Raw genomic sequence first — 25,234 nt, 5'->3', positions numbered from 1 at the left:
GTCAATTATTTATATCACCATCAAATGAGAGAAGAAAAAAGAGCAAGTAAAATCCGTTGAAATGGCTCATCACACCCTCAGAACTAAAATCAGATGAATATGCCATTATTTTTCATCCCATGTAGTAAAGTATGGTCTTTATGAATAGATCTCAGGTACCTGTATTGTAATCAGATATGGTTCTGTCGATAAACTTGTGGTCGATCTGAATACTAGACCATTCTGCACCAGTCTCCACACCACCGCTATACAAACACCAGATCCTCTACCAAGTGCAGTCTTTAGCGTTGAGGTTCTTACTCATAACTTCGATGCATACAAACACACCTCCGGGGTCAATTGCAAAGTAAAAAACTAAAGCCACAAGATACCCCAAAAATAAATAAGCCAAATATAAATTACATACTTTAAAAAGCTTTATAAAATTAAATATCTCCAATTATTTTTATCAACATTTCAATTTAAAAGAAAAAAGGGAGAGAATCCTTTTTCCTAATAAATAATTAAAGCGACAGCACACGTTTAGCCATAAGCTCAATCAAATGGTGGCATTGGGCCCTGCTCCCAACTCTTCTGTTCTACCCACCGTTGGCAGTCAGTCTAGAACCAGGAGAGATGGCAGAACATTAGGACAGCCTTGGTCTCCTGCTTAGTCTTCGCAGTGCTTTATGTGGTGAAGATAACAGGAAAGGTAGCAGAGGTGCAGAAAGCCAGTTTAAGGTTTGTGGGTGTTTGCATTCCGCCCACCAGCCCAGCTGTCAATCCAGAGGACAGTTGCAGCGTTGCCACAGTTACCGGGTTCCCCTCGTAACTCCACAGATGAACGACGCCTGGAACGGAATAAATATATATACATATTGTTTTCAAACAAAGACACAACATTTAGCAATTTGGATATAAAACAGAAATATCCTATTACCATCATTGTGATCAAAGAAGACTGTTAGAATATGTAAAAACACTGACAGTTGTGTGACTCACACGCAGGTCAGTAATGCTGAAATAAAGTGGACAACAACCAGAAAAGAGTTGGTGTTGTCATAGATAAATGCGAAAGAGAACAACTAGCCATGTGTAATCAAGTCTGTCTTCTGGTTGTGTCACCGGTTGTCTCTTCTGCTCCCAGGAAGGCCTTGGAACAACTTGTTCTGGGGGGGGGGGGGGGACAGACAGTAACACACAGCGGGGAAAAAAAAAAAGGAACAGAATTGTTCTAGGTGAGAAGAGACAAAAAAATTCCAGTAACACACAGCGAAACCAAAAGGGAACAGTGTACCATGCACTACAATACATCACAGTGGTTGAGTGCTGGAGAAATTCAATCCCGACTTCCATTCTGATTTTCTAGGACTGTTAACATCATGCAGTAGGGCTGTGTAGTCAGCCTCAGCATGAAGCAACTTCATCTTAGCGATGCACAATAAATCCTAAAAACGGTAGGATTGCTAAATTGTCAGTTCCATGCCAAGCAAAACGCTTTCACAAAAAGACTTTGTACAGTGAGACAGAAAACACTGACAGCAACTGAGTGAGTGAATGAGATCGGCTTAGTAAGGGTTGAACCAAGCAGTCGCTTCATTTAAAATCCACCGTCCATACCTTGTGCTTGGTGCATTTCATGGAGAAGTTCTCTTCATTGAGGACACAGTCTGTGGGGAGAAAAATGCTTGGATCAATGAAGGTGACTGATCAATAGCAAAACAGCAGCTGAACCAGCCTCCACACACATATCAACCGGCTACAGATAGAACACACACACACACACGGGGTGGCATTACCGTTTACAAACACAGTACTGGCGTTATAATATAGGAAGGGGGAGGTTAGTGTTAGGACACAGACAAACACACGATCCAGGATACACTTCACACTCCATCCCCCAGGGGGCATTAACTGGGTCTAGCACATCCGCTGCGGCCAATTACGGCCAGTCAGTGTCCCAGCTGGCAAGCCGTGAGGCTGCTGTCTGTGTCTGATGGCCCGAGTGCCTTTCCTTTTGTTTTGAGTCTTTCGTTTGGGATTAAATTCCCCTTTTTGTACATATTTAATCCTGGACTGGCCGACCTAGAGGTCAAGAGAAACAGAGCTGGCCCTGGACCAAGGTAGAGTTGCTCTCTCCCTGGGTACATGTATATTCAATATCTGGTCGCATGATTTCTCACATAAATGCACATTCATTCAGGTTACAGACCAGTTAGCTGGGTCGCAGATCCCTAGACACAACGAGTCAGGTTACAGACCAGCTAGCTGGGTCGCAGATCCCTAGACACAACGAGTCAGGTTACAGACCAGTTAGCTGGGCCGCAGATCCCTGGACACAACGAGTCAGGTTACAGACCAGTTAGCTGGGCCGCAGATCCCTAGACACAACGAGTCAGGTTACAGACCAGTTAGCTGGGTCGCAGATCCCTAGACATAACGAGTCAGGTTACAGACCAGTTAGCTGGGTCGCAGATCCCTAGACACAACGAGTCAGGTTACAGACCAGTTAGCTGGGTCGCAGATCCCTAGACACAACGAGTCAGGTTACAGACCAGTTAGCTGGGCCGCAGATCCCTAGACACAACGAGTCAGGTTACAGACCAGTTAGCTGGGTCGCAGATCCCTAGACATAACGAGTCAGGTTACAGCCCAGTTAGCTGGGTCGCAGATCCCTAGACATAACGAGTCAGGTTACAGACTAGTTAGCTGGGTCGCAGATCCCTAGACATAACGAGTCAGGTTACAGACCAGTTAGCTGGGTCGCAGATCCCTAGACACAACGAGTCAGGTTACAGACCAGTTAGCTGGGTCGCAGATCCCTAGACATAATGAGTCAGGTTACAGACCAGTTAGCTGGGTCGCAGATCCCTAGACATAACGAGTCAGGTTACAGACCAGTTAGCTGGGTCGCAGATCCCTAGACACAACGAGTCAGGTTACAGACCAGTTAGCTGGGCCGCAGATCCCTAGACACAACGAGTCAGGTTACAGACCAGTTAGCTGGGCCGCAGATCCCTAGACATAACGAGTCAGGTTACAGACCAGTTAGCTGGGTCGCAGATCCCTAGACATAACGAGTCAGGTTACAGACCAGTTAGCTGGGCCGCAGATCCCTAGACACAACGAGTCAGGTTACAGACCAGTTAGCTGGGTCGCAGATCCCTAGACATAACGAGTCAGGTTACAGACCAGTTAGCTGGGTCGCAGATCCCTAGACACAACGAGTCAGGTTACAGACCAGTTAGCTGGGTCGCAGATCCCTAGACATAACGAGTCAGGTTACAGACCAGTTAGCTGGGTCGCAGATCCCTAGACATAACGAGTCAGGTTACAGACCAGTTAGCTGGGTCGCAGATCCCTAGACATAACGAGTCAGGTTACAGACCAGCTAGCTGGGCCGCAGATCCCTAGACATAACGAGTCAGGTTACAGACCAGCTAGCTGGGCCGCAGATCCTTAGACATAACGAGTCAGGTTACAGACCCGTTAGCTGGTCCGCAGATCCCACGTGTAACCACGCCAGCCCAGGACCTCCAGATCAGGCTTCTTCACCTGTGGGATGGTCTGAGACCAGCGACCTAGACAGCTGTTGAAACTGAAGAGTATTTGTGGATGTAATAAACACAAAATATTTTGTGTGGAAAAACTTATTCTGATTGGCTGGGCCTGGATCCCCAGTGGGTGGGCCTATGACCTCCCAGGCCCACCCATGGCCCTGTGAAATCCATAGATTAGGGCCTAATTAAACTTATTTAAATTGACTGATTTGCTTACATGAAACTGTAACTCACCGAAATCGTTGATATTGTTGCACGTCACATTTATATTTTAGTTCAGTATAGATTGCTTATGAACAATCACCATTAATAAATGTAACAATAATTATGTTATTCAATGTACTGACTCCAAAGTGCGGCACGCAGGCCACGGAGTCTATTTCAATGCATACATGCTCCTATTATACACAACAAAAATATATACTTTTTACATAGGCCGTAACAAAAGATCAGTAGGCCTGTGCTAGTGATTGTGTCTTGACGCCCCATTGCTGGTGAGCTCGCAAAGTAAACAGTTCATATTTTTGATCACAAACATTTTTTGGAGCCGGACATTTATAATGGCAATCCTCTCTCCCTACAATTTGACATTTGCACTGCACCCAATCCTATAGCTGTACAACAAATCAGCAATCTGTTCTCTGGATCTTTGTTGATTGACAGCTTGCTGGTCCAATCAGAGGTCAGAGTGTGCATTTCATAAGCCAATCTGTTGCCCTTTTTATTCGAAGGGCAATGCTGTGGCTACTGCCTCTGGCTGCATGGAGAGTTATCCACAGAGACTGTGCCACAAAATAAGTCCAGAGTCTTGACGCTCCCAAGTCAAGTCTCAAATAATGACATGTTCTATCTCAAGACATCTGTGAGACAAGGAGACTCACCCAATGGTCCCGGTAGGGACAGGAATAAGGACAGAGGAGACTCACCTGACTGTAGAGAACACCTGTAGTGATACTTGTTGGGACATCCTTTGATGAAGCAGCCCAACGTGGCACCTGGGTTATGGCAGCGAGAACACGTCTGAGAACATGAAATACAATGAATTGGTTTTCTCGTGTTGCGGGCCAAGACCAAAGACAAGCTGCTATAGTAGTTTACATTACGGGTACATTTCGCTACACCCGCAATAACATCTGCTAAACACGTGTTTGTGACCAATGAAAATGTATTCTGATTTGACGTTGTTTGACAGAGTTGTAGCACTGTTACATACGAACTAAATGTAAAAAAAAAAATAATAGTGAACAGACGGTTACAACAGCAGACATAGTCCTCATGGAAGATCACTATATATTCACCCCAACTCATATGGTCAATAAAGACATGTTTTTTATCCTGCAGGACTTACACTTACCGTCTCCTGAGCCACCTTGACTGCCTCTTCCAGGCCGTAGACCCTTCCCTTCACCAGGAACACGCCTGCAGACCAGACGCTGCAGTCCTCGTGGAGCCAGTACTCACACTGGTCCAGAGGCACCACCGGGGGAACGAACCAGTCATCCACTGCAGCCCTGGACCCAGATGTTACCGAAGGCCCAGCCTCAATCCTGCCCCTCTTAGCTCCAGGGCTGCCTGAGCGGTCGCTGTCACTCGTCCACCTCCCCGGCAGGCCCTCCCGTTTCAGTCGGGGGTCAGGTTTGTGGGGCCAGGGGACCCCCGGGGGCCGAGCACACTTTCTACCACGGCCTCTCACGCTGCAGGATGAGTCAGAGTCACTGAGATCCTCCTCTTCTTTGAGGCCTGGTTTGCTAGCTGGGGCTTCAGTGCTGGGTCTGTATCCCTCAGGGTAGTATGGCCCGTGGAGGTCCCCAAGGTCCATGGCGTTAGCCGAGCCTCCACACAGGCAGCAAACCAGGGAGCTGTGGTGCTGGCTGTGGGTGGAGGTACGGCCCAGCTGGAGGCAGGAAGTGGAGGGTACAGCCCCTGGGATGAAACCCCTGGATCCTGAACTTCCAGCCTGCTGTTGCCCCTGGCCATTCTGCCTGGGCTTCTCCTCCTCTGGGTAGTTGATGACAGTACAGTTGGCGGGGGAGGTGGAGGAGGGCTTATGCTCTATGTGGATGAAAGGAGAGAACGTGTCCACCCTCATGTCCCTCTTCTCCTCCTTGTAGTTGATGTATTTCAGTTTGATCTCAGGCTCCCGAGGGGAGAATATTGAGGACTGATCCAGTCTGGGTTTCTTCCTTTTCTTCTTGGGAGCAGGGGTCGCCTTCCTTGTTTTGGCTGTGGGAGCAGCTGCTTCGCTGCTTGTAGTTTCAGCTTTATGCTTCCCGGGTTTCTTTGGAGATGTTTTAAGTGACGACGATACAGTCAGTAAATCCACCTCAGAGGGGGCTCGGGACCTGACTCTCTGTGTACCGACTCCTCTAAATCTTTGTCTGGAGCAAAGGGCAGACTGGAGGTTATCGGAGATGTGCGGTGGTTGTGTGGGTATTTCGAAAAACGGGCATGTTCCGAATCTGAGGTAGACTCTATGCAACGGCCTGCGTTTGTGTAAATGTTATCCATATGACCGGTCAGTGAGGCTGCCGCCTGTACTTTAGTCTCTCCCTCACAGCGAGACTCTGCTTTATTCTGGACCTTCTTCTTCACTACAAACGAGGTCTGTTCGTTAGGACTAACACTGGCTTTAGATGGACTGCTCTGGGTGAGGGGATTTGTCTGAGACTTGGGCTTTTTAGTAGATACTTTATACCAGTTAGGATTTATATTCATCACTATGGCCTCTAGCCTGGTTCCCCTGCCAGAGCGAGGGGGGAGTTGTTTCCTCTCAGAAGTCCTCTGCTCTACCTTGACATTACCATTCAAGTGAGTAGCAGCTGTCTGCTTGGGTTTCTTTTCTGAAACCTCTGGCACAGTGCTCTCGTCTTCTGTCAAATCAACAATAGGCTCCGAAGCTGCCTTGGGTTTATGTCCTGGCTGCTGGAAGTCCTTGCTGTAATCTAACCTTGGTGTATTCTCACCATTAGACCTTGTTCCCTGTACTGCAGACAGCCCAGGTCCTCCTCTCCCCAGCTCATCCCAGCAGGTATCAGCCGTGTCATCTGGTGAATAATTGTATGCACAGGGTGAGCAGGAGGGCTGAGGCAGAATGAGCCCATCCTCTACGTCGTCCAGTGAGACAGAGGGAGAGACCGGGTCCTCCAGAGGACTGATATAGTCCCTATTCAGAGAACACAGGTCCCTGGGACTCATGCTGTCATGCATCAGGACTGGCTCTGTTCTAGAGATGAGAAAGAGAACCTCTGAAGCCCTCTGACCATCCTCCAGGTCTGTAGTGAGAGACTCTGGGGAGGAATCGATACAGATGGCAGAGTTGGACCAGCTGCTACTACCCTGGCCATTCTGCAATCCTTTGTTGACTGTGTCCTGAGAAAGAGTGCGTTTCATTGAACTCCCTCTCTGTTGAGGCTTGTATTTCTCCACTCCTCCGTTACTGGCAACTCGATGGCCATTGATTTCATGAGACTGCTGCATCAGACACACCCCTGCGACATTCTCACCCACCACCTGGGCTGGAGGGATAGAGTCAAACATTTCCGACCGAGGTGCTAAGCCCAGAGGCCTATCCACCTGCTGCAGGTAGACATCCATTGTTGAGAACCTGCTGATCGACGGGACCCCGTAGAGAGAGGGATGCTGGGAGAGAGAGGGATGCTGGGAGAGAGAGGGATGCTGGGAGAGAGAGGGATGCTGGGAGAGAGAGGGATGCTGGGAGAGAGAGGGATGCTGGGAGAGAGAGGGATGCTGGGAGAGAGAGGGATGCTGGGAGAGAGAGGGATGCTGGGAGAGAGAGGGATGCTGGGAGAGAGAGGGATGCTGGGAGAGAGAGGGATGCTGGGAGAAGACATGAGACCGGCTCACATATGAGAGAGTGACTGTCGTGTTGGAGAAGGCATTGTCTGGCTGGATCTGGTCTACTGGTTGAAGCCTGTGGTCGTGGTCAGTCTCAGGGAAGTTTGGGTAGCAGCTGGGAGGCTTGACTACCCGTAGGGCCTCCATGGAGTTGGCTTTCAAGAGGCATTCCTCACCTTTTCTGGTCAGGTCCATCACAGTGGGAAGGCTGTGGGTGGAGGAGAGGTCCTGTGGCTCTAAATTAGAGTCCCCCAGCGGTTGCTCCATAGCAACTGAAATTGAGCAGAAATACAGAAAGGTTAGATAAATACATGGAATTGAAATGATCTTGATGACCTCAAGTGAGAACATGACTGGATACAGGACAAGATTGGGTTCCAGCATCACCAAGCACATTGGTCAACAGTGGATTGCAACTTTATCTAGCTAGAGTACAGACAGCAAGCTGCTGGCGATAATGCACATCACAGACTTAGCTAGCTAAATATCAAAATAGCTAACTAGAAAGCAAACAAGTCAGAACTAAATGCTAAACGTGCCTCTAACGTTGTTTTCGTTGGCTGACAGCGTTCACTTAGTTTTCCATTACTACTGTTCAAAGTAATGTAACGTTAGTTGCAGATTCATTAAGTGGCAGGTCATCAAACGAGTAAACAAACAAAATATCGCGTTTGTACTTGCGGCTACAGTATATAAATTACTGGAAATCCACCAAAATAGATGCGATAAGAAAATAAATTAACAAAAGTTACCAACTGGCTTCGAACCTCTGCCTTCTCACAAACAAATACATTTAGCCAACTACATTTATGTTTAGCCAACTACATTTAGGTTTAGCCAACTACATTTAGGTTTAGCCAACTACATTTAGGTTTAGCCAACTACATTTAGGTTTAGCCAGCTACATTTAGGTTTAGCCAACTACATTTATGTTTAGCCAACTACATTTATGTTTAGCCAACTACATTTGTTTATTTATGTTTAGCCAACTACATTTATGTTTAGCCAACTACATTTAGGTTTAGCCAACTACATTTAGGTTTAGCCAACTACATTTAGGTTTAGCCAGCTACATTTAGGTTTAGCCAGCTACATTTAGGTTTAGCCAGCTACATTTAGGTTTAGCCATCTACAGCTAACTTTCCGTAACCTGGAATGACAGCTGACTGTCCCAATCCAGATCCCTTTAAAAAGAAAATCGTCAGTCAAGTGAGTTTTGACTAGGAAGTACAGCTACGACCGGAGGGGACTTTTCCTAGCAGGTTAGAAGAAGTTACACTGCAGGTTAGGAGACTATAGTCAAGGTTGGGGAAAGGGTTAAAATTATCTCAAATGACCTCCTAACCAGTTACGAAACGTCACTTCCGGTCTTAGTTGTACTCCATCAAGTCCAGCCACAACTAGTCAAATGTGAAGGATGATTCGTGCGACAACAAGAGTTACTGTAACATTACCTCGTTAGTTATCAGATTAACCTAACTATGTAAATAGGATACGTGTTTTGATCAGGTTAGTTAATGTAACCAGTTCACGATGTACTAAACTAGCTGTAGTGTATACGCTTACCACAAAACAATGTCCCTTGTAAAAGTTGCATCTCTCTAATACTCTTCTAAACTAACCAATGAATCTATAGTTTATAGGATAACGTCATTTTATTGTGAAATAATAAATAATAATACAATCCTTGAATATTTGCTGGTTATTGCCATTCCGCGGTGGCGATTGATTTCCCGCAGACCACGGAGGGGTGGAGTGATGCATGTATTAGATACAGCTAACTAGCAATCAACTTTGATTTATTTATGGTTTCCTAGCTAGCTTGCTAAGCTAATTTGCTAGGCCCTTCGTATGAAACAAAAGAGCGAGCATATTGCGCTGCCGGAGACTGAAACTTACCCAAACAGGAAGGAGTGTGGGGCTTTTACAAACGTCCAATTCAACAGTGAGTCCCACCCAGCATCTTGGTCAAGAGCCAATCTAACTCTTGTACCCTAAAACCCCGAACTAGATTTGTGTCAGTAAACAGGATCAAATATCCCTGCACTTTCCCGAACACGCGTAAACTGCGCAACATTTCAAGAACAGCATTTGTCAGCTCTCAGCCTGGCAATCACAGTGAAGCATTATGGGAAGTTGGGAAACAACGAAACTTCATATACTGTCTGTCATTGGGACGAAAGCTGGCGGAGTTGCTTTTCATCGGCAGGTATTCTTGTCATGGTCCTTAATTTATAAGCATAATTTTTCTCCACACAGATATTATTTGGAATAATCGGAACATATTGTATAAAAAGACTTCTTTGTTTTTAGAATATTGGTTACCGAAATAATATCCTATTGGTGAGCCAACTTGTAAATGCAGAGGGTCTTTTACTTAATCACAAGGAATTATTATCACTTTACAAGATCCCTGTGACACCTAAAGATTTTGCAAGACTAGATGCCATTCCCTCCGGTATTGCTTTATTATTCAGGAACGTGTCAAGACTTGACCCTCAGAACATACGATTATCCCTGTTGACTCATCAGTAGGAAATATTATTATTTTTGGTCCATTCAACAGTCGAGCTATACAAGTCTTGTTTCAACAGGATGTTGTATATCAATACAGTGGGGCAAAAAAGTATTTAGTCAGCCACCAATTGTGCAAGTTCTCCCACTTAAAAAGACGAGAGAGGCCTGTAATTTTCATCATAGGTGCACTTCAACTATGACAGACAAAATTAGGAAAAAATTTCAGAAAATCACATTGTAGGATTTTTTATGAATTTATTTGCAAATTATGGTGGAAAATAAGTATTTGATCACCTACAAACAAGCCAGATTTCTGGCTCTCACAGACCTGTAACTCCAGAGGCTCCTCTGTCCTCCACTCGTTACCTGTATTAATGGCACCTGTTTGAACTTATCAGTATAAAAGACACCTGTCCACAACCTCAAACAGTCACACTCCAAACTCCACTATGGCCAAGACCAAAGAGCTGTGAAAGGACACCAGAAACAAAATTGTAGACCTGCACCAGGCTGGGAAGACTGAATCTGCAATAGGTAAGCAGCTTGGTTTGAAGAAATAACTGTGGGAGCAATTATTAGGAAACGGAAGACATACAAGACCACTGATAATCTCCCTCGATCTAGGGCTCCACGCAAGATCTCACCCCGTGTGGTCAAAATGATCACAAGAACGGTGAGCAAAAATCCCAGAACCACACGGGGGGACCTAGTGAATGACCTACAGAGAGCTGGGACCAAAGTAACAAAGCCTACCATCAGTAACACACTACGCCGCCAGGGACTCAAATCCTGCAGTGCCAGACGTGTCCCTCTGCTTAAGCCAGTACATGTCCAGGCCTGTCTGAAGTTTGCTAGAGAGCATTTGGATGATCCAGAAGAAGATTGGGAGAATGTCATATGGTCAGATGAAACAAAAATATAACTTTTTGGTAAAATCTCAACTCGTTGTGTTTGGAGGACAAAGAATGCTGATTTGCATCCAAAGAACACCATACCTACTGTGAAGAATGGGGGTGGAAACATCATGCTTTGGGGGTGTTTTTCTGCAAAAGGACCAGGACGACTGATCCGTGTAAAGGAAAGAATGAATGGGACCGTGTATCGTGAGATTTTGAGTGAAAACCTCCTTCCATCAGCAAGGGCATTGAAGATGAAACTTGGCTGGGTCTTTCAGCATGACAATGATCCCGAACACACCGCCCGGTCAACAAGGGAGTGGCTTCGTAAGAAGCATTTCAAGGTCCTGGAGTGGCCTAGCCAGTCTCCAGATCTCAACCCCATAGAAAATCTTTGGAGGGAGTTGAAAGTCCATGTTGCCCAGCAACAGACCCAAAACATCACTGCTCTAGAGGAGATCTGCATGGAGGAATGGGCCAAAATACCAGCAACAGTGTGTGAAAACCTTGTGAAGACTTACAGAAAACGTTTGACCTCTGTCATTGCCAACAAAGGGTATATAACAAAGTATTGAGATAAACTTTTGTTATTGACCAAATACTTATTTTCCACCATAATTTGCAAATAAATTCATTAAAAATCCTACAATATGATTTTCTGGATTTTTTCCCCTAATTTTGTCTGTCATAGTTGAAGTGTTCCTATGATGAAAATACAGGCCTCTCTCATCTTTTTAAGTGGGAGAACTTGCACAATTGGTGGCTGACTAAATACTTTTTTTGCCCCACTGTATACCAGGGATCATAAACTAGATTCAGCTGAGGTACGATTTTTTTGTTGTTGCGTGGATGGTGGGGGCCAGACCCAAATTACAAATAATTTGTAGACTGCAAATTGACCGCAAGAAGCCCAAACACATAAAATTTGTCTAAAACAATCATTTCAATCCTTTCTTACATTTGTATATGATCAGGTGTCTCTCTATTATGTGTGGGAATACTTGGGAACATATTTCTCTAAATTAAAATCACTCAGAGGTGATTTAGTGTTTTTACAATCTTATGTCCAACAAAAATAACAATACACATTTTATTTGTATTTATTGCTCAAAAAACATGGGGCCAAATGAGACCACCCGCGGGCCAAATTCAGCCCTCCGTTCCATCAGTTGAGGAACCCTGCTATTTTCCTCAAGTCATGCCTTATTGGAATGGTTTTATTGATACACATACCTACTTATTAACAAAATGAAGGAAGTTTCTTTTTAAATTATTCATCAATATTGTCCTGCCAACCACTATATGAAGAAGTTTAAAAAACATACATTCAAATTGTACATTTTGTAATGACCATCCAGAAACGGTTTTGCATCTATTTGGCACTATATTCATGTAAGGAATCTGTGTCAAGGCATCAGTAGATTATAATTGAACACATTTATTAAGATTTTTACACTATTCTGGAGAGATGTACTGCCTGGATTCTTTACTTAAGATAAAATTGTTTCAACTTATTTCTATGTAATTAATGAATTATTCTTTTGGACAAATTTCATATTCACAAATGTGCATTTACAAACAAAACACCACATTTTTTTTACCTTACAAAATTTTTCTGCCAACAAAAAAGCTGTTAGAATGATAAACACGTGTTTGCCACTTAAGGTCCTGTGTAATGTGATATTGTACCCCCAGCCCCCCCCCCGCCCCGCCCCTAGACCATTGTCCTTTGTATATTCCTTATGACCTGTTGTCCTGACGTTGGCCTATGGGTAGGTTTATGACAGTCATAAATACATCTTCCCCCCCTTTTCCCTCTCTTTACCCTACTGATGTTACTTTTGCAAACCCCTTGGTTAACATAGAGATTCTGGGAACATCAGAAGGTGGGGGGAAATGAACAATATTCTGGTAATCCGACCAATTGAACATATGCGGTGGTACTTAATGAATATGATGTCAGTTCAGTTGTCATCTGAGACATTCTCATCAATGATAAGATGACATAAACTCTACAGTGGAAAGTCTACACATCCGAGTTATCGGATTCACATGGAATTGTTGTTCATTTTAAATGTTTGAATATGAAATTATTCATGATGGGATGAAATGTGATTTTAGCTTCTAAAATGTGAGATTTGGGTTTTCATAAGGTTAGGGCTCTGCTCAATCAGTGGCCCGCCCTGTGAAGGGACATGGGCTATAAAACTTTTCAAACACGCCCTCCTCTCCCTTCCTATATAAAGCCTTGACAACAATATAACCTCCTGTTCCGAGGATGTGAGGACGATGGTCCGATGTCAGAATGGTTCAGATAATAACTACAGAACGAAGCCAACATCAGCGTGAGCTTTGGTTGCGAATGGTATGAACTTTGAACTCTTATTCACTACAGAAGTGATACCTCCTAGCCGTTGAGCTAGCAACAGCAGCTGCAAACGAGGGTTAGGAAGGAACAGACAGAGTATCCCGTCTATCACACAACGACGTTACTACAACGTATACAATTGACCACCAGAGACATTCTTCAAAGGACTCGGTTTGGCAACACGGCCTTCCATCTACCACCAACCTACTGAAGCGCAGCTCAGAGTAAATATTTATTGCATTTTACTTTTCCAAATGGGCGGTAATTTAGAATGCATAAGATACTGTATTTACGATAGCACAGCTTCGTCCTTTGTTTCCACAGTCTTCCCGCTCTTTCACTCAAATCCAGCCCCTTTTCTTTTGTGTAACAAGCTGTCATATCTGTTCAGCCCGTTAAGGACGTTTTCCTTTATGACATCATTTGTAATCAAGTTATGATTATTTATGTGTACGTGTAATTCTGTGTGATTAGTTAGGTATTTAGTAAATAAATAATTAAACCCAATTTTGTATTGCTGATTCAACTTGTTAGCCAGGGTTCGTGAAAATAACCAAGAATTTACAACTTTCAGATGAGACTGAATTAAGGTGACGATTAATATTGACTGCTATTGATGTAAAATATTACTAGGTCTTTAAGAGTTTATTCGGAAGATAACAGCTCTATAAATATGATTTTGCGGTGCCCCGACTCTCTAGTTAATTACATTTACATGATTAGCTCAATCAGGTAATATTAATTACGGAGAAATTATTTTATAGAATAGCATGTCATATCACTTAATCCAGCATAGCCAAAGACACGACACTGTGCTCCCCCATGGACTTTTTGTAAGGATTTGTTGTTATAATAAGGAAAAAATTAAAACGACAGAGTTCAATACATCAATGTTGTACAACGTTTACTCGAGTGAGACAACTTGTATTGTGTGAAAAGGTTTTGTCCTGAGTCATATATAAATAATATATTATAGACATTTCCATTAGTGCCGAGTACATTAGTGCTTTTTGAGGTCCGTTCGGTTCTATTATTAAAAGGTTATCATGGTTATCGAATTCGGTTTTGATTATTTGGGTTGAATGCTGTAACACATAATAAATAGCACAGAATAAAACAATGAATAAAAGTCCCATGATGGTAGTGAATTCCCATTACTGCTTGTCACTTATTAACAATTTATTCACACTACTATAATAAAATATTTCAATTGTGTATTTTACAGTTTTATTTGAGCATTTTATTATTTAATTTCAAGTCATCATCTCACAGTGGCATGTATTCATGGATGCCAAGGGAATCCTGTCTTCCCCAAAAAATTGAACAAGGAAAAAAGTATAAAAGAAAATGTATCTTTCATCTCTCTGTGTTTCATAATTTTCCTTAAATTCGCAAGAGGCTGAATGTACAGTACTTCACCTAAGAAAGCACTGGAGCGAGCCAAACAGCACCCCTCTGTCTGTATGTGTAGGCCATTTATCTGATGCTGTCTGGTCCAAAATAGTATGATATTGTTGCCACCCGTAGGATTGAACGCAATGGAGCCAGTGTGCATTTGTCCTCCGTTGATTAAAAAAAGTATAAAATAATAGCCAATCAACATTGACCTAAACCGAGTGAGCTCAACTGTGAATGGTCCTGGACCCAAAACAAGTGTCAAGCGAAGACAGTTTGCACACATCAAATAACATCGAGCCTACGTTATTGACAGAAACAACTTGAATTGTTGCATCTGTACTGAAAAAAATATCTAAATGCAACATGCAATTTCAAAGATTTTGCTGAGTTACAGTTCATATAAGGAAATCAGTCAATTTAAATAAAACAATTAGGCCCTAATCAACAAATTTCACATGACTGGGCCGCAGCCTGGGAGGGCATATGCCGACCACTGGGGAGCCAGGCCCAGGCAATCAGAATGAGTTTTCCTGCACAAAAAGGCTTCATTATAGACAGAAATACCCCAAAGTTGACAGCAAACCACTCGCCACACGGCGCCATACACGCCGTGTGCCAGGTACAGCTAAAAATGGGATTCTCAAACCACTCGCCCACACCACACCATTCACGCCGTCTGCCTGGTACAGTTAATAATAGGATTTGTCTGTGAAGTGCACACTTCTTCAGTGTGACAGTGGCCATGGAAGGTTAATATGCCCACTGAAGTCGGTTACGACGCGAACTGCAGTCAGGTCAAGACCCTGATGAGGACGACGAGCACGCAGATTAGTTTCCCAGAAACTCAAAACTGGACAGAAATGATTCGGGTTGTGCAAACCCAGTTTCATCAGCTGCCCCAGACCATCCCACAGGTGAAGAAGCCAGATGTGGAGGTTCTTGGCTGGCATGGTTACATGTGGTCTGCTGTTTTGAGGCCAGTTGGATGTACTGCTAAATTCTCTAAAACGATGTTGGAGGTGGCTTATGGTAGTGAAATTCAATACCATGGCAACAGCTCTGGTAGACATTCCTGCAGTCAGCATGCCAATTGCACGCTTCCTCAAAACTTGAGACATCTGTGGCATTTTGTTGTGTTACAAAACCACATTTTAATGGCCTTTTATTGTCCCTAGCACAAGGTGTACTTGTGTAACAATCATGTCGTTTAATCAGCTTCTTGATATGCCACACCTGTCAGCTGGATGGATTATCTTGACAAAGGATAGAATGTTCACTAACAGGGATGTAAATACATTTGTTCACAATATTTTATTGGAATAAGCTTTTTGCATGTATGGAACATTTCTGGGATCTTTCATTTCAGCTCATGAAACATGGGACCAGCACTTTACATTAAAAAAATGTTCATTTAACCTTTATTTAACGAGACAAGTCAGTTAAGAACAAAATCTTATTTACAATAAGGGCCTACCAAAACGCAAAAGGCCTCATGTGAGGACGGGATTACATTTTTGAAATAAATACAAATATATATATACAAATATAAATATCAGACAAAACACACATCACAACAAGAGAGACAACACTACATAAAAAGAGACACCAGACAACATAGCAAGGCAGCAACACATAGCAAAGCATGGTAGCAACACAACATGGCAACAACATGGTAGCAACACAACATGGCAACAACATGGTAGCAACACAACATGGCAACAACATGGTAGCAACACAACATGGCAACAACATGGTAGCAGCACAACATGGCAACAACATGGTAGAAACACAACATGGCAACAACATGGTAGCAGCACAAAACATGGTACAAACATTTTTGGGCACAGACAACAGCACAAAGGGCAAGAAGGTGGAGACAACATCACACAGTACATCACACAAAGCAGCCACAACTGTCAGTAAGAGTGTCCGTGATTGAGTCTTTTAATGAAGAGATTGAGATAAAACTGTCCAGTTTGTGTATTTGTTGCAGCTTGTTCCAGTCGCTAGCTGCAGCGAACTGAAAAGAGGAGAGACCCAGGGATGTGTGTGCTTTGGGGACCTTTAACAGAATGTGACTGGCAGAATGGGTGTTGTATGTGATTGATGACGGCTGCAGTAGATATCTCAGATAGGGTGGAGTGAGGCTTAAGGATTTTATAAATAAGCATCAACCAGTGGGTCTTGCGACGGGTATACAGAGATGACCAGTTTACAGAGGAGTATAGATCGCAGGGTATTAAAATGACAGCTTTGACTTACTGTATCTTCAGATCCTCTTTGTTGCGTTCACATTTCTCAACTGTGTACCCTTTTAGACAAGCCCAAGAGACAACCAATTATAAGCCATTATCAAACATCTGCTAACAGATGTCACATATGACAACACAGAAAAACATATGATAAGCAATGTTCACCTCACCAACAATGGCCACCATATTTCAAAGGCCTACTTGGCAAAATGTCAAAAGAGGTTAGTGGAATAGTTAAGTATACCAATATGAACATAATGTATATTTGCATAAAAACACATACTTATTAGCTAGCATGACAAAAACAGAGGCTACATACAGTAGCTACAGTGCCTTGCGAAAGTATTCGGCCCCCTTGAACTTTGCGACCTTTTGCCACATTTCAGGCTTCAAACATAAAGATATAAAACATTTTTTGTGAAGAATCAACAACAAGTGGGACACAATTCTGGAACGACATTTATTGGATATTTCAAACTTTTTTAACAAATCAAAAACTGAAAAATTGGGCATGCAAAATTATTCAGCCCCTTTACTTTTGCAGCAAACTCTCTTTTGAGGATCTTGAATGATCCAATGTTGAAAATGACTAATGATGATAAATACAATCCACCTAAATGTAATCAAGTTCCGTATAAATGCACCTGCACTGTGATAGTCTCAGAGGTCCGTTAAAAGCGCAGAGAGCATCATGAAGAACAAGGAACACACCAGGCAAAAAATACAGTTTTATATCTTTATGTTTGAAGCCTGAAATGTGGCAAAAGGTCGCAAAGTTCAAGGGGGCCGAATACTTTCGCAAGGCACTGTACATTTCAATGGGGCTAGCAAACAGCTGGGCTAAACCCAAATCTCCATGACAACAGCAAACTGTTTTGTTAAGCAATCTTTCTGATGTTGTAAAAAGTTATATAGAAGGTCCAACGACAGGATGACGATGGATGATTACATTCAGGGATTGTCAAAAACAGTAGCTAGGGAACAACCAACTACTTCCTGTTTTGTCTTCTGGCTGTATTTTGACAACTTATTTACTACCAACATCAATTAGTAAAACTAGTGCTGGAAACTAGTGGTTTCCTACTGAACACTGCAAAACTCTACTTGTATAGTAGTGCATGACCTACACATTCACTACTGCACGAATAGGTTTTGTGAAAAAGTACTACTGAATTACTACAAAAATAATTGGAAAAATGTCTAATTTCCATTCATTTTGAAACAGTGGAGGTTGTGTAGATCTGTTGGAAAGAAATCCAATTTAATTCCTTTTAATTTTAAAGGAGGCAAAATGTGAAGTATGTGCCAGGGCTGTGTAGACTTTCAATAGGCCCTGTAGGTGTTCTCTCTGGGCAATTGATCAATTAACTAGCAGACAGAAAATAAAACCTACTTGACTGGGGCCCTTGAGAGAAAAGTGTTGCGGTGTATAATTCCTTTTAAATCAGTTTGGAGAAAGATTAACACAGTTTAGTAGATTAAAACACTCAGGGTGCAAAAATATTTATTGCTAATAAATCGGTTGTCAGTTGGTATACATTGGCTGTATATTTACAACAGTAGAGTACAGAGGGATTGGTATGCGAGACAAAAACAAAAAAAAAACACAAATAAATACAAAGGGACTGGCACTGAACAAGACTACAGACATAACCGACTTCAACAAATCATCCTCCCATACAGCTGTGCCAATACGATTACAGAGAGAAGAATGTAAATATATTTATATCAGAAATCAGATAATCCCATTCGTTCTGTATGCGTTCAAGCAGTCGCCTTCCAGGGGTCATTTTAAAATATGCCCTGTTTCAGAAAACATTCTATGATGTTAATAATTATCATATAACAAGTCAACACATCAGGCAAGGAAGGAGCAACATCCAACGTAACAGTTTACTTGTACAATGATGCAGGCAAACATTTGATTTCCAAAGCTTTGTTAAGAGGATAGAAACAGCATGTGAACACTGACCTCACCTAGCATTAACACGCAAGCCTGAAGGCAAGATTGCTCCTACGGGTTTGCTTATGTAAGTAATTATTCCATCATCATCATCATCATTATGCAGTTGTGTTTAGCCTTTTACAACATCATAATTACTCCTTCGGCTATTAACACAGACTAAGGAGTCCAAACAGTAGCTTACAGGCCATCTTTGTTAGTGTAGGCACGATCGATGCCTCATTAAAAACCGTACAGAGTATTTACCGTAACAAATGGTGATGAAAAACAAAAAAAAAACTAAATGTCACAGTAACTAAAGTGCATGGAATGAGTCTAGACGTAAAATTCAAATCTTCATTACCATGTTTTTTAAAAATGTTATATAATATATATATATATATATATATATATATATATATATATATATACACACGACATGTGTGTGTGGTGACCAGTGTGTTTCTAAATAAGTAATTACAGAGGTAAAATATAGTGGCCTTTTTAAACATGCTGCAAGGTGGCTGGAGTGGTGCGACTCAGTCAGAACTCCTTAGTGTCTTTGTCAAACAGGTGGAGTCGCTGCTCGGCAGTGAGCCCTTCCTTCAGACTCTGGAGGGGGAGAGAGACTGTTAATGACCGTGGTCAGGTTTAACTGAGAGTTTCAGGTAGACAGGACTGAATCATTGACGAGGAAGCAGATTGAAGCAAACATTGAGGTGCACTCATTTCTGTCACTGGTAAAACTGATATTTCTCTCTAACCCCACTGGTACCAAAAACAAAAAGGTGATCCCATTCCCAATCCAATTCGAACCCACAATCAAAAATGTGATTTTGACTGTTAATGTGTGAGATTCAGAGGAGGGAAAGCACAAGAGTCCAGAGGGTCTAGTAATGCAGAGGGCTTTTCTCTCATCCGTACCAGAAACGTGGGGAATAATAATGTAAGTCTTTTATACACACCCAGAAGGATGTTGGAGACCATTAGAATGAGCAGAAAGGGGATATAGTGATTATTTCTGGGTAACACACTGCTGAAGGGTGAACATATAAACAAAATGGTGGTACACCAATGATGCACTGCTATTGGTGGTTGTCTGGTTTGGTATGTGACCACAAGGAGAAAAGTAGACCTATAGGTTCTCAGGCAGCCCTCGCTGGCCCTGGGCACCGGACACAGACTGAGAAGGAGTTTGGGGGGGACCCATCTCATCACATGTTGGTACACTTCTCTCTTATAGAAGCATTTTAACCCACAATCAAATAGCACAAAGGGATTTGTTTAGAGTAATATGACAAAAGTGTTATATGTTGGGAATTCAAACCTCAAAAGTTGCAGTGTAATACAGTAGTTAACCTGAAGGTGGTAGTGTGTCACAGCTCAATGGCACTTGGTTCCAAACTGAACTGTTCTCACACACACAACCTTCAGCTGTGGGAGACTTCTCGATTGGGAAAAACACATTAATATGTCTTACTCAGGTGTTAATAAGTTATACCTTTGACCTCATGGTGCGTTTGGCGGCAGCAGCCGCCATCTTGAGAATGTCAGGGTTGCTTTTGGACTTCATGATATCTGAGGAGAGATAAGACAATTACTTCAATGACATGTCCTGGGGAGAAAAGTAGCATGTTCAGCTTATGTACAGTATACTATAGACACTACTGTAATAAATCTACTTGTCTGGCTGGTTGTCGTAAGGAGGTCAGTGGGTTGCAGGTCAGAGACAGTCTGGACTATGAGACATCTTATGTAAATAGACAGACCAAATGCAAATGTTGGAGGCATTGCCACACACTGGTTATGAGTGAAACAACCACCAAACTTGTTAAGACTGAAACAAAGGGCTCAGGTCATAAGTTGTGCACTAAGTAGGGACTAGGGTTCCATTCACAGGTTCCATTTGGAACACCAGGTAGGGACTAGGGTTCCATTTGGAACACCAGGTAGGGACTAGGGTTCCATTTGGAACACCAGGTAGGGTCTAGGGTTCCATTTGGAACACTAGGTAGGGACTAGGGTTCCATTTGGAACACTAGGTAGGGACTAGGGTTCCACTTGGAACACCAGGTAGGGACTAGGGTTCCATTTGGAACACCAGGTAGGGACTAGGGTTCCATTTGGAACACCAAGTAGGGACTAGGGTTCCATTTGGAACACCAGGTAGGGTCTAGGGTTCCATTTAGAACACCAGGTAGGGACTAGGGTTCCATTTGGAACACCAAGTAGGGACTAGGGTTCCATTTGGAACACCCAGGGAAGGGACTAGGGTTCCATTTGGAACACCCGGTAGGGACTAGGGTTCCATTTGGAACACGAGGTAGGGACTAGGGTTCCATTTGGACCACTAGGTAAGGTCTAGGGTTCCATTTGGAACACTAGGTAGGGTCTAGGGTTCCATTTGGAACACTAGGTAGGGTTTAGGGTTCCATTTGGAACACTAGGTAGGGTCTAGGGTTCCATTTGGAACACTGGGCAGGGACTAGGGTTCCATTTGGAACACTGGGTAGGGACTAGGGTTCCATTTTGAAACACTAGGTAGGGTCTAGGGTTCCATTTGGAACACTAGGTAGGGTTTAGGGTTCCATTTGGAACACTAGGTAGGGACTAGGGTTCCATTTGGAACACTAGGTAGGGTCTAGGGTTCCATTTGGAACACTAGGTAGGGACTAGGGTTCCATTTTGAACACTGGGTAGGGGCTAGGGTTCCATTTGGAACACCAGGTAGGGTCTAGGGTTCCATTTAGAACACCAGGTAGGGACTAGGGTTCCATTTGGAACACTGGGGTGGACTAGGGTTCCATTTGGAACACCCAGGGAAGGGACTAGGGTTCCATTTGGAACACCCAGTAGGGACTAGGGTTCCATTTGGAACACGAGGTAGGGACTAGGGTTCCATTTGGAACACCAAGTAGGGACTAGGGTTCCATTTGGACCACTAGGTAAGGTCTAGGGTTCCATTTGGAACACTAGGTAGGGTCTAGGGTTCCATTTGGAACACTAGGAAGGGTTTTAGGTTCCATTTGGAACACTAGGTAGGGTCTAGGGTTCCATTTGGAACACTGGGTAGGGACTAGGGTTCCATTTGGAACACTGGGTAGGGACTAGGGTTCCATTTTGAAACACTAGGTAGGGTCTAGGGTTCCATTTGGAACACTAGGTAGGGTTTAGGGTTCCATTTGGAACACTAGGTAGGGACTAGGGTTCCATTTGGAACACTAGGTAGGGTCTAGGGTTCCATTTGGAACACTAGGTAGGGACTAGGGTTCCATTTGGAACACACTAATGGAGTAGCAGAAGGCTAGAAAGTGTTCTGTATTCCTACCGTATCCTCCTGCCCTCTCCACCCCCTCCAGTGACGGTTCCCCCAGTGCCACGTGGGCCAGCTGCAGCTGTTCTCTGAGCCTCCCCAGGTCTCGCTCTGCTTTGGCCTTCACGATGCTCAGCTCTGTGTAGATGTCCTTGTACTTGTCTGTCGCATACTTCTTATCCTGGAGGGACAAATGATACATTGTTTAAGGTGGCAGGGTGAGAAATACAACCTCGGCATAAAATGAGAAAATAGCATAAAATACAATGAAAAATGATAAAAAGCTGTTTTAGGTAACTTGGGTCTTACTCTTTGGGCGGCCTGGAGTTCATCCCTCAGAGAGTTGATTTCCTGTTTCAGATACTGGACCTCCGACTCCTTCACCCTCAACATCACCTGGCAAAGATCAAAACGCTAAGATTTAAGGGCTGAACTTCGGCTGTGTTTAAAAGCAATGTCCCCTTTCAACAAACAGGAAGACTTCAAATCGTCCAATCTTATGTTCACCTCGAGCGGAGCTTACCTCTAGTTCGTACAGTTCCTTCCCATGTGTGATGTTGCAGGTGTTTCCACCCCCGTCTTCAGTGGCCATAGAGCGCATCTTAGTGATCTCAGCAGCTAGACGGTTGTTCAGTTCCTACAGACACATTACATATCATGGTAAGTGTGAGGACTATTACCTGGTTGTTTGTTAGTGCCTGGGTGTGTGTGTGTGTGTGTGTGTGTGTGTGTGTGTGTGTGTGTGTGTGTGTGCACCTGGTTGTGTGCGTTGAGCTCCTGGTTCTCCCTCTGACACTGTCTGAGGGCCTGTCTCTCAGCCTCCAGGGCCTGGGCCAGGTGGGCGTTCTCCAGACACTTCTGAGTGTACTGCTCTGACAACACCTCGATCTCCCTCTGGAACGAACACAGCTCCTCTCTGCAACACAGACGGGGGAGGGAGAGAACGAGAGGGAAATGCAAATATAGAGAGAGGGAAAGAGATAAGGGGAAAGAGAGTGAGAGACAGAGGGAAAGAGAGGGGAATGTGAGAGGGAAAGAGGGAAAAAGAGAGAGAGAGAGGGAGAAAGAGAACACAGGAAAAGATTCAGTAAATCAGGCAATACAAGGCAACACACTCAGCCAATCAACACCATACATTTACCACTCAGTACCACACTCAGCCAATCAACACCATACATTTACCACTCAGTACCACACTCAGCCAATCAACACCATACATTTACCACTCAGTACCACACTCAGCCAATCAACACCATACATTTACCACTCAGTACCACACTCAGCCAATCAACACCATACATTTACCACTCAGTACCACACTCAGCCAATCAACACCATACATTTACCACTCAGTACCACACTCAGCCAATCAACACCATAAATTTACCACACAGTACCACACTCTGCCAATCAACACCATACATTTACCACTCAGTACCACACTCAGCCAATCAACACCATACATTTACCACTCAGTACCACACTCAGCCAATCAACACCATACATTTACCACTCAGTACCACACTCAGCCAATCAACACCATACATTTACCACTCAGTACCACACTCAGCCAATCAACACCATACATTTACCACTCAGTACCACACTCAGCCAATCAACACCATACATTTACCACTCAGTACCACACTCAGCCAATCAACACCATACATTTACCACTCAGTACCACACTCAGCCAATCAACACCATACATTTACCACTCAGTACCACACTCAGCCAATCAACACCATACATTTACCACTCAGTGCAACACTCAGCCAATCAACACCATACATTTACCACTCAGTACCACACTCAGCCAATCAACACCATACATTTAACACTCAGTACCACACTCAGCCAATCAACACCATACATTTACCAAGCAAGAAACTCAACCAAAAAGACCACGCTGAACACTTTTCCATCATAATAGCTGACCAATGGAAACAGTAACACAGATTTGAGAAAACTCCTTCATCTTGTAGGGTGAGTAGGAAAAAACATTGTAAGGAACCAGACTCAGTACAGGCACTCCTTCCTTCATATTTTAGTTCTGGTCTGACACTGGAGCTTCAGTGTATTCAGAGGCTCGACAGACTGGGCCAGACTGCTGCTAATCAGTTCCTTAATACACCCCAGACGGCTGGGACTGGAACAGTCTGTAATTCCAGGTTTGGCAAGGTCACCAGCCGCCACCTTTAGTTCCAGGTTGCCCTGGTTACAGCTGGCAAGGCACAGCCAGTCATAGTGACATACTGGCTTTGCCCAGACCTTTGTTCCCATGGCGCTGGGTTGGATTTCAACTTCAATATAAAAACAGAATTATAAAATTAAGTTATAACAGGTGCAGTCACATTCATAGTTTCCAGCAGGTGTAAAAGGTGCAGTCACATTCACAGTTTCCAGCAGGTGTAAAAGGTGCAGTCACATCCACAGTTTCCAGCAGGTGTAAAAGGTGCAGTCACATTCACAGTTTCCAGCAGGTGTAAAAGGTGCAGTCACATTCACAGTTTCCAGCAGGTGTAAAAGGTGCAGTCACATTCACAGTTTCCAGCAGGTGTAAAAGGTGCAGTCACATTCACAGTTTCCAGCAGGTGTAAAAGGTGCAGTCACATCCACAGTTTCCAGCAGGTGTAAAAGGTGCAGTCACATTCACAGTTTCCACCAGGTGTAAAAGGTGCAGTCACATTCACAGTTTCCAGCTGGTGTAAAAGGTGCAGTCACATTCACAGTTTCCAGCAGGTGTAAAAGGTGCAGTCACATCCACAGTTTCCAGCAGGTGTAAAAGGTGCAGTCACATTCACAGTTTCCAGCAGGTGTAAAAGGTGCAGTCACATTCACAGTTTCCAGCAGGTGTAAAAGGTGCAGTCACATTCACAGTTTCCAGCAGGTGTAAAAGGTGCAGTCACATCCACAGTTTCCAGCAGGTGTAAAAGGTGCAGTCACATTCACAGTTTCCACCAGGTGTAAAAGGTGCAGTCACATTCACAGTTTCCAGCAGGTGTAAAAGGTGCAGTCACATTCACAGTTTCCAGCAGGTGTAAAAGGTGCAGTCACATTCACAGTTTCCAGCAGGTGTAAAAGGTGCAGTCACATTCACAGTTTCCAGCAGGTGTAAAAGGTGCAGTCACATTCACAATTCCCTCAACAGGTT

General features: G+C 43.6%; 2 protein-coding genes across 5 annotated transcripts in view; both read right to left on the bottom strand.

Annotated features, from left to right (window-relative positions):
• Positions 1-6: 6 nt before the first annotated feature.
• Positions 7-9,507, bottom strand: LOC135505219 (transcription factor 20-like). 4 transcript variants are annotated; one of them, XM_064924398.1, is made up of 6 exons: positions 9,294-9,507; positions 4,888-7,666; positions 4,466-4,559; positions 1,600-1,649; positions 1,070-1,148; positions 7-830 (listed from the first exon to the last, which is right to left on the bottom strand). In XM_064924398.1, exons 2-5 carry the CDS (start codon positions 5,626-5,628, stop codon positions 1,101-1,103), a joined length of 933 nt encoding a protein of 310 aa, XP_064780470.1. In that variant the 5' UTR covers positions 5,629-7,666; positions 9,294-9,507; the 3' UTR covers positions 7-830; positions 1,070-1,100. The 4 variants fall into 4 exon arrangements, with proteins under 4 accessions (XP_064780470.1, XP_064780469.1, XP_064780471.1 ...); XM_064924397.1 differs by having other exon boundaries at positions 7-1,148; XM_064924399.1 differs by having other exon boundaries at positions 7-1,148; positions 4,894-7,666.
• Positions 9,508-18,312: 8,805 nt separating this feature from the next.
• LOC135559423 (myosin phosphatase Rho-interacting protein-like) overlaps positions 18,313-25,234 on the bottom strand; it is a 21,289-nt gene continuing 14,367 nt past the window's right edge. Inside the window, exons 4-9 of the mRNA XM_064993575.1 lie at positions 22,837-22,996; positions 22,604-22,717; positions 22,390-22,476; positions 22,096-22,261; positions 20,269-20,345; positions 18,313-19,379 (exon numbers count right to left, since the gene is read on the bottom strand). Of these exons, the coding sequence (XP_064849647.1) occupies positions 19,311-19,379; positions 20,269-20,345; positions 22,096-22,261; positions 22,390-22,476; positions 22,604-22,717; positions 22,837-22,996 (673 nt within the window). The 3' untranslated portion in view covers positions 18,313-19,310. The remainder of the gene's footprint in view (positions 19,380-20,268; positions 20,346-22,095; positions 22,262-22,389; positions 22,477-22,603; positions 22,718-22,836; positions 22,997-25,234) is intronic.

Source organism: Oncorhynchus masou, chromosome 18 (assembly GCF_036934945.1).
Source record: "Oncorhynchus masou masou isolate Uvic2021 chromosome 18, UVic_Omas_1.1, whole genome shotgun sequence".
Lineage (NCBI taxonomy): Eukaryota > Metazoa > Chordata > Actinopteri > Salmoniformes > Salmonidae > Oncorhynchus > Oncorhynchus masou.
Note: the sequence above shows the minus strand (reverse complement) of the source record. Positions and strands in the feature narration are given on the sequence as shown.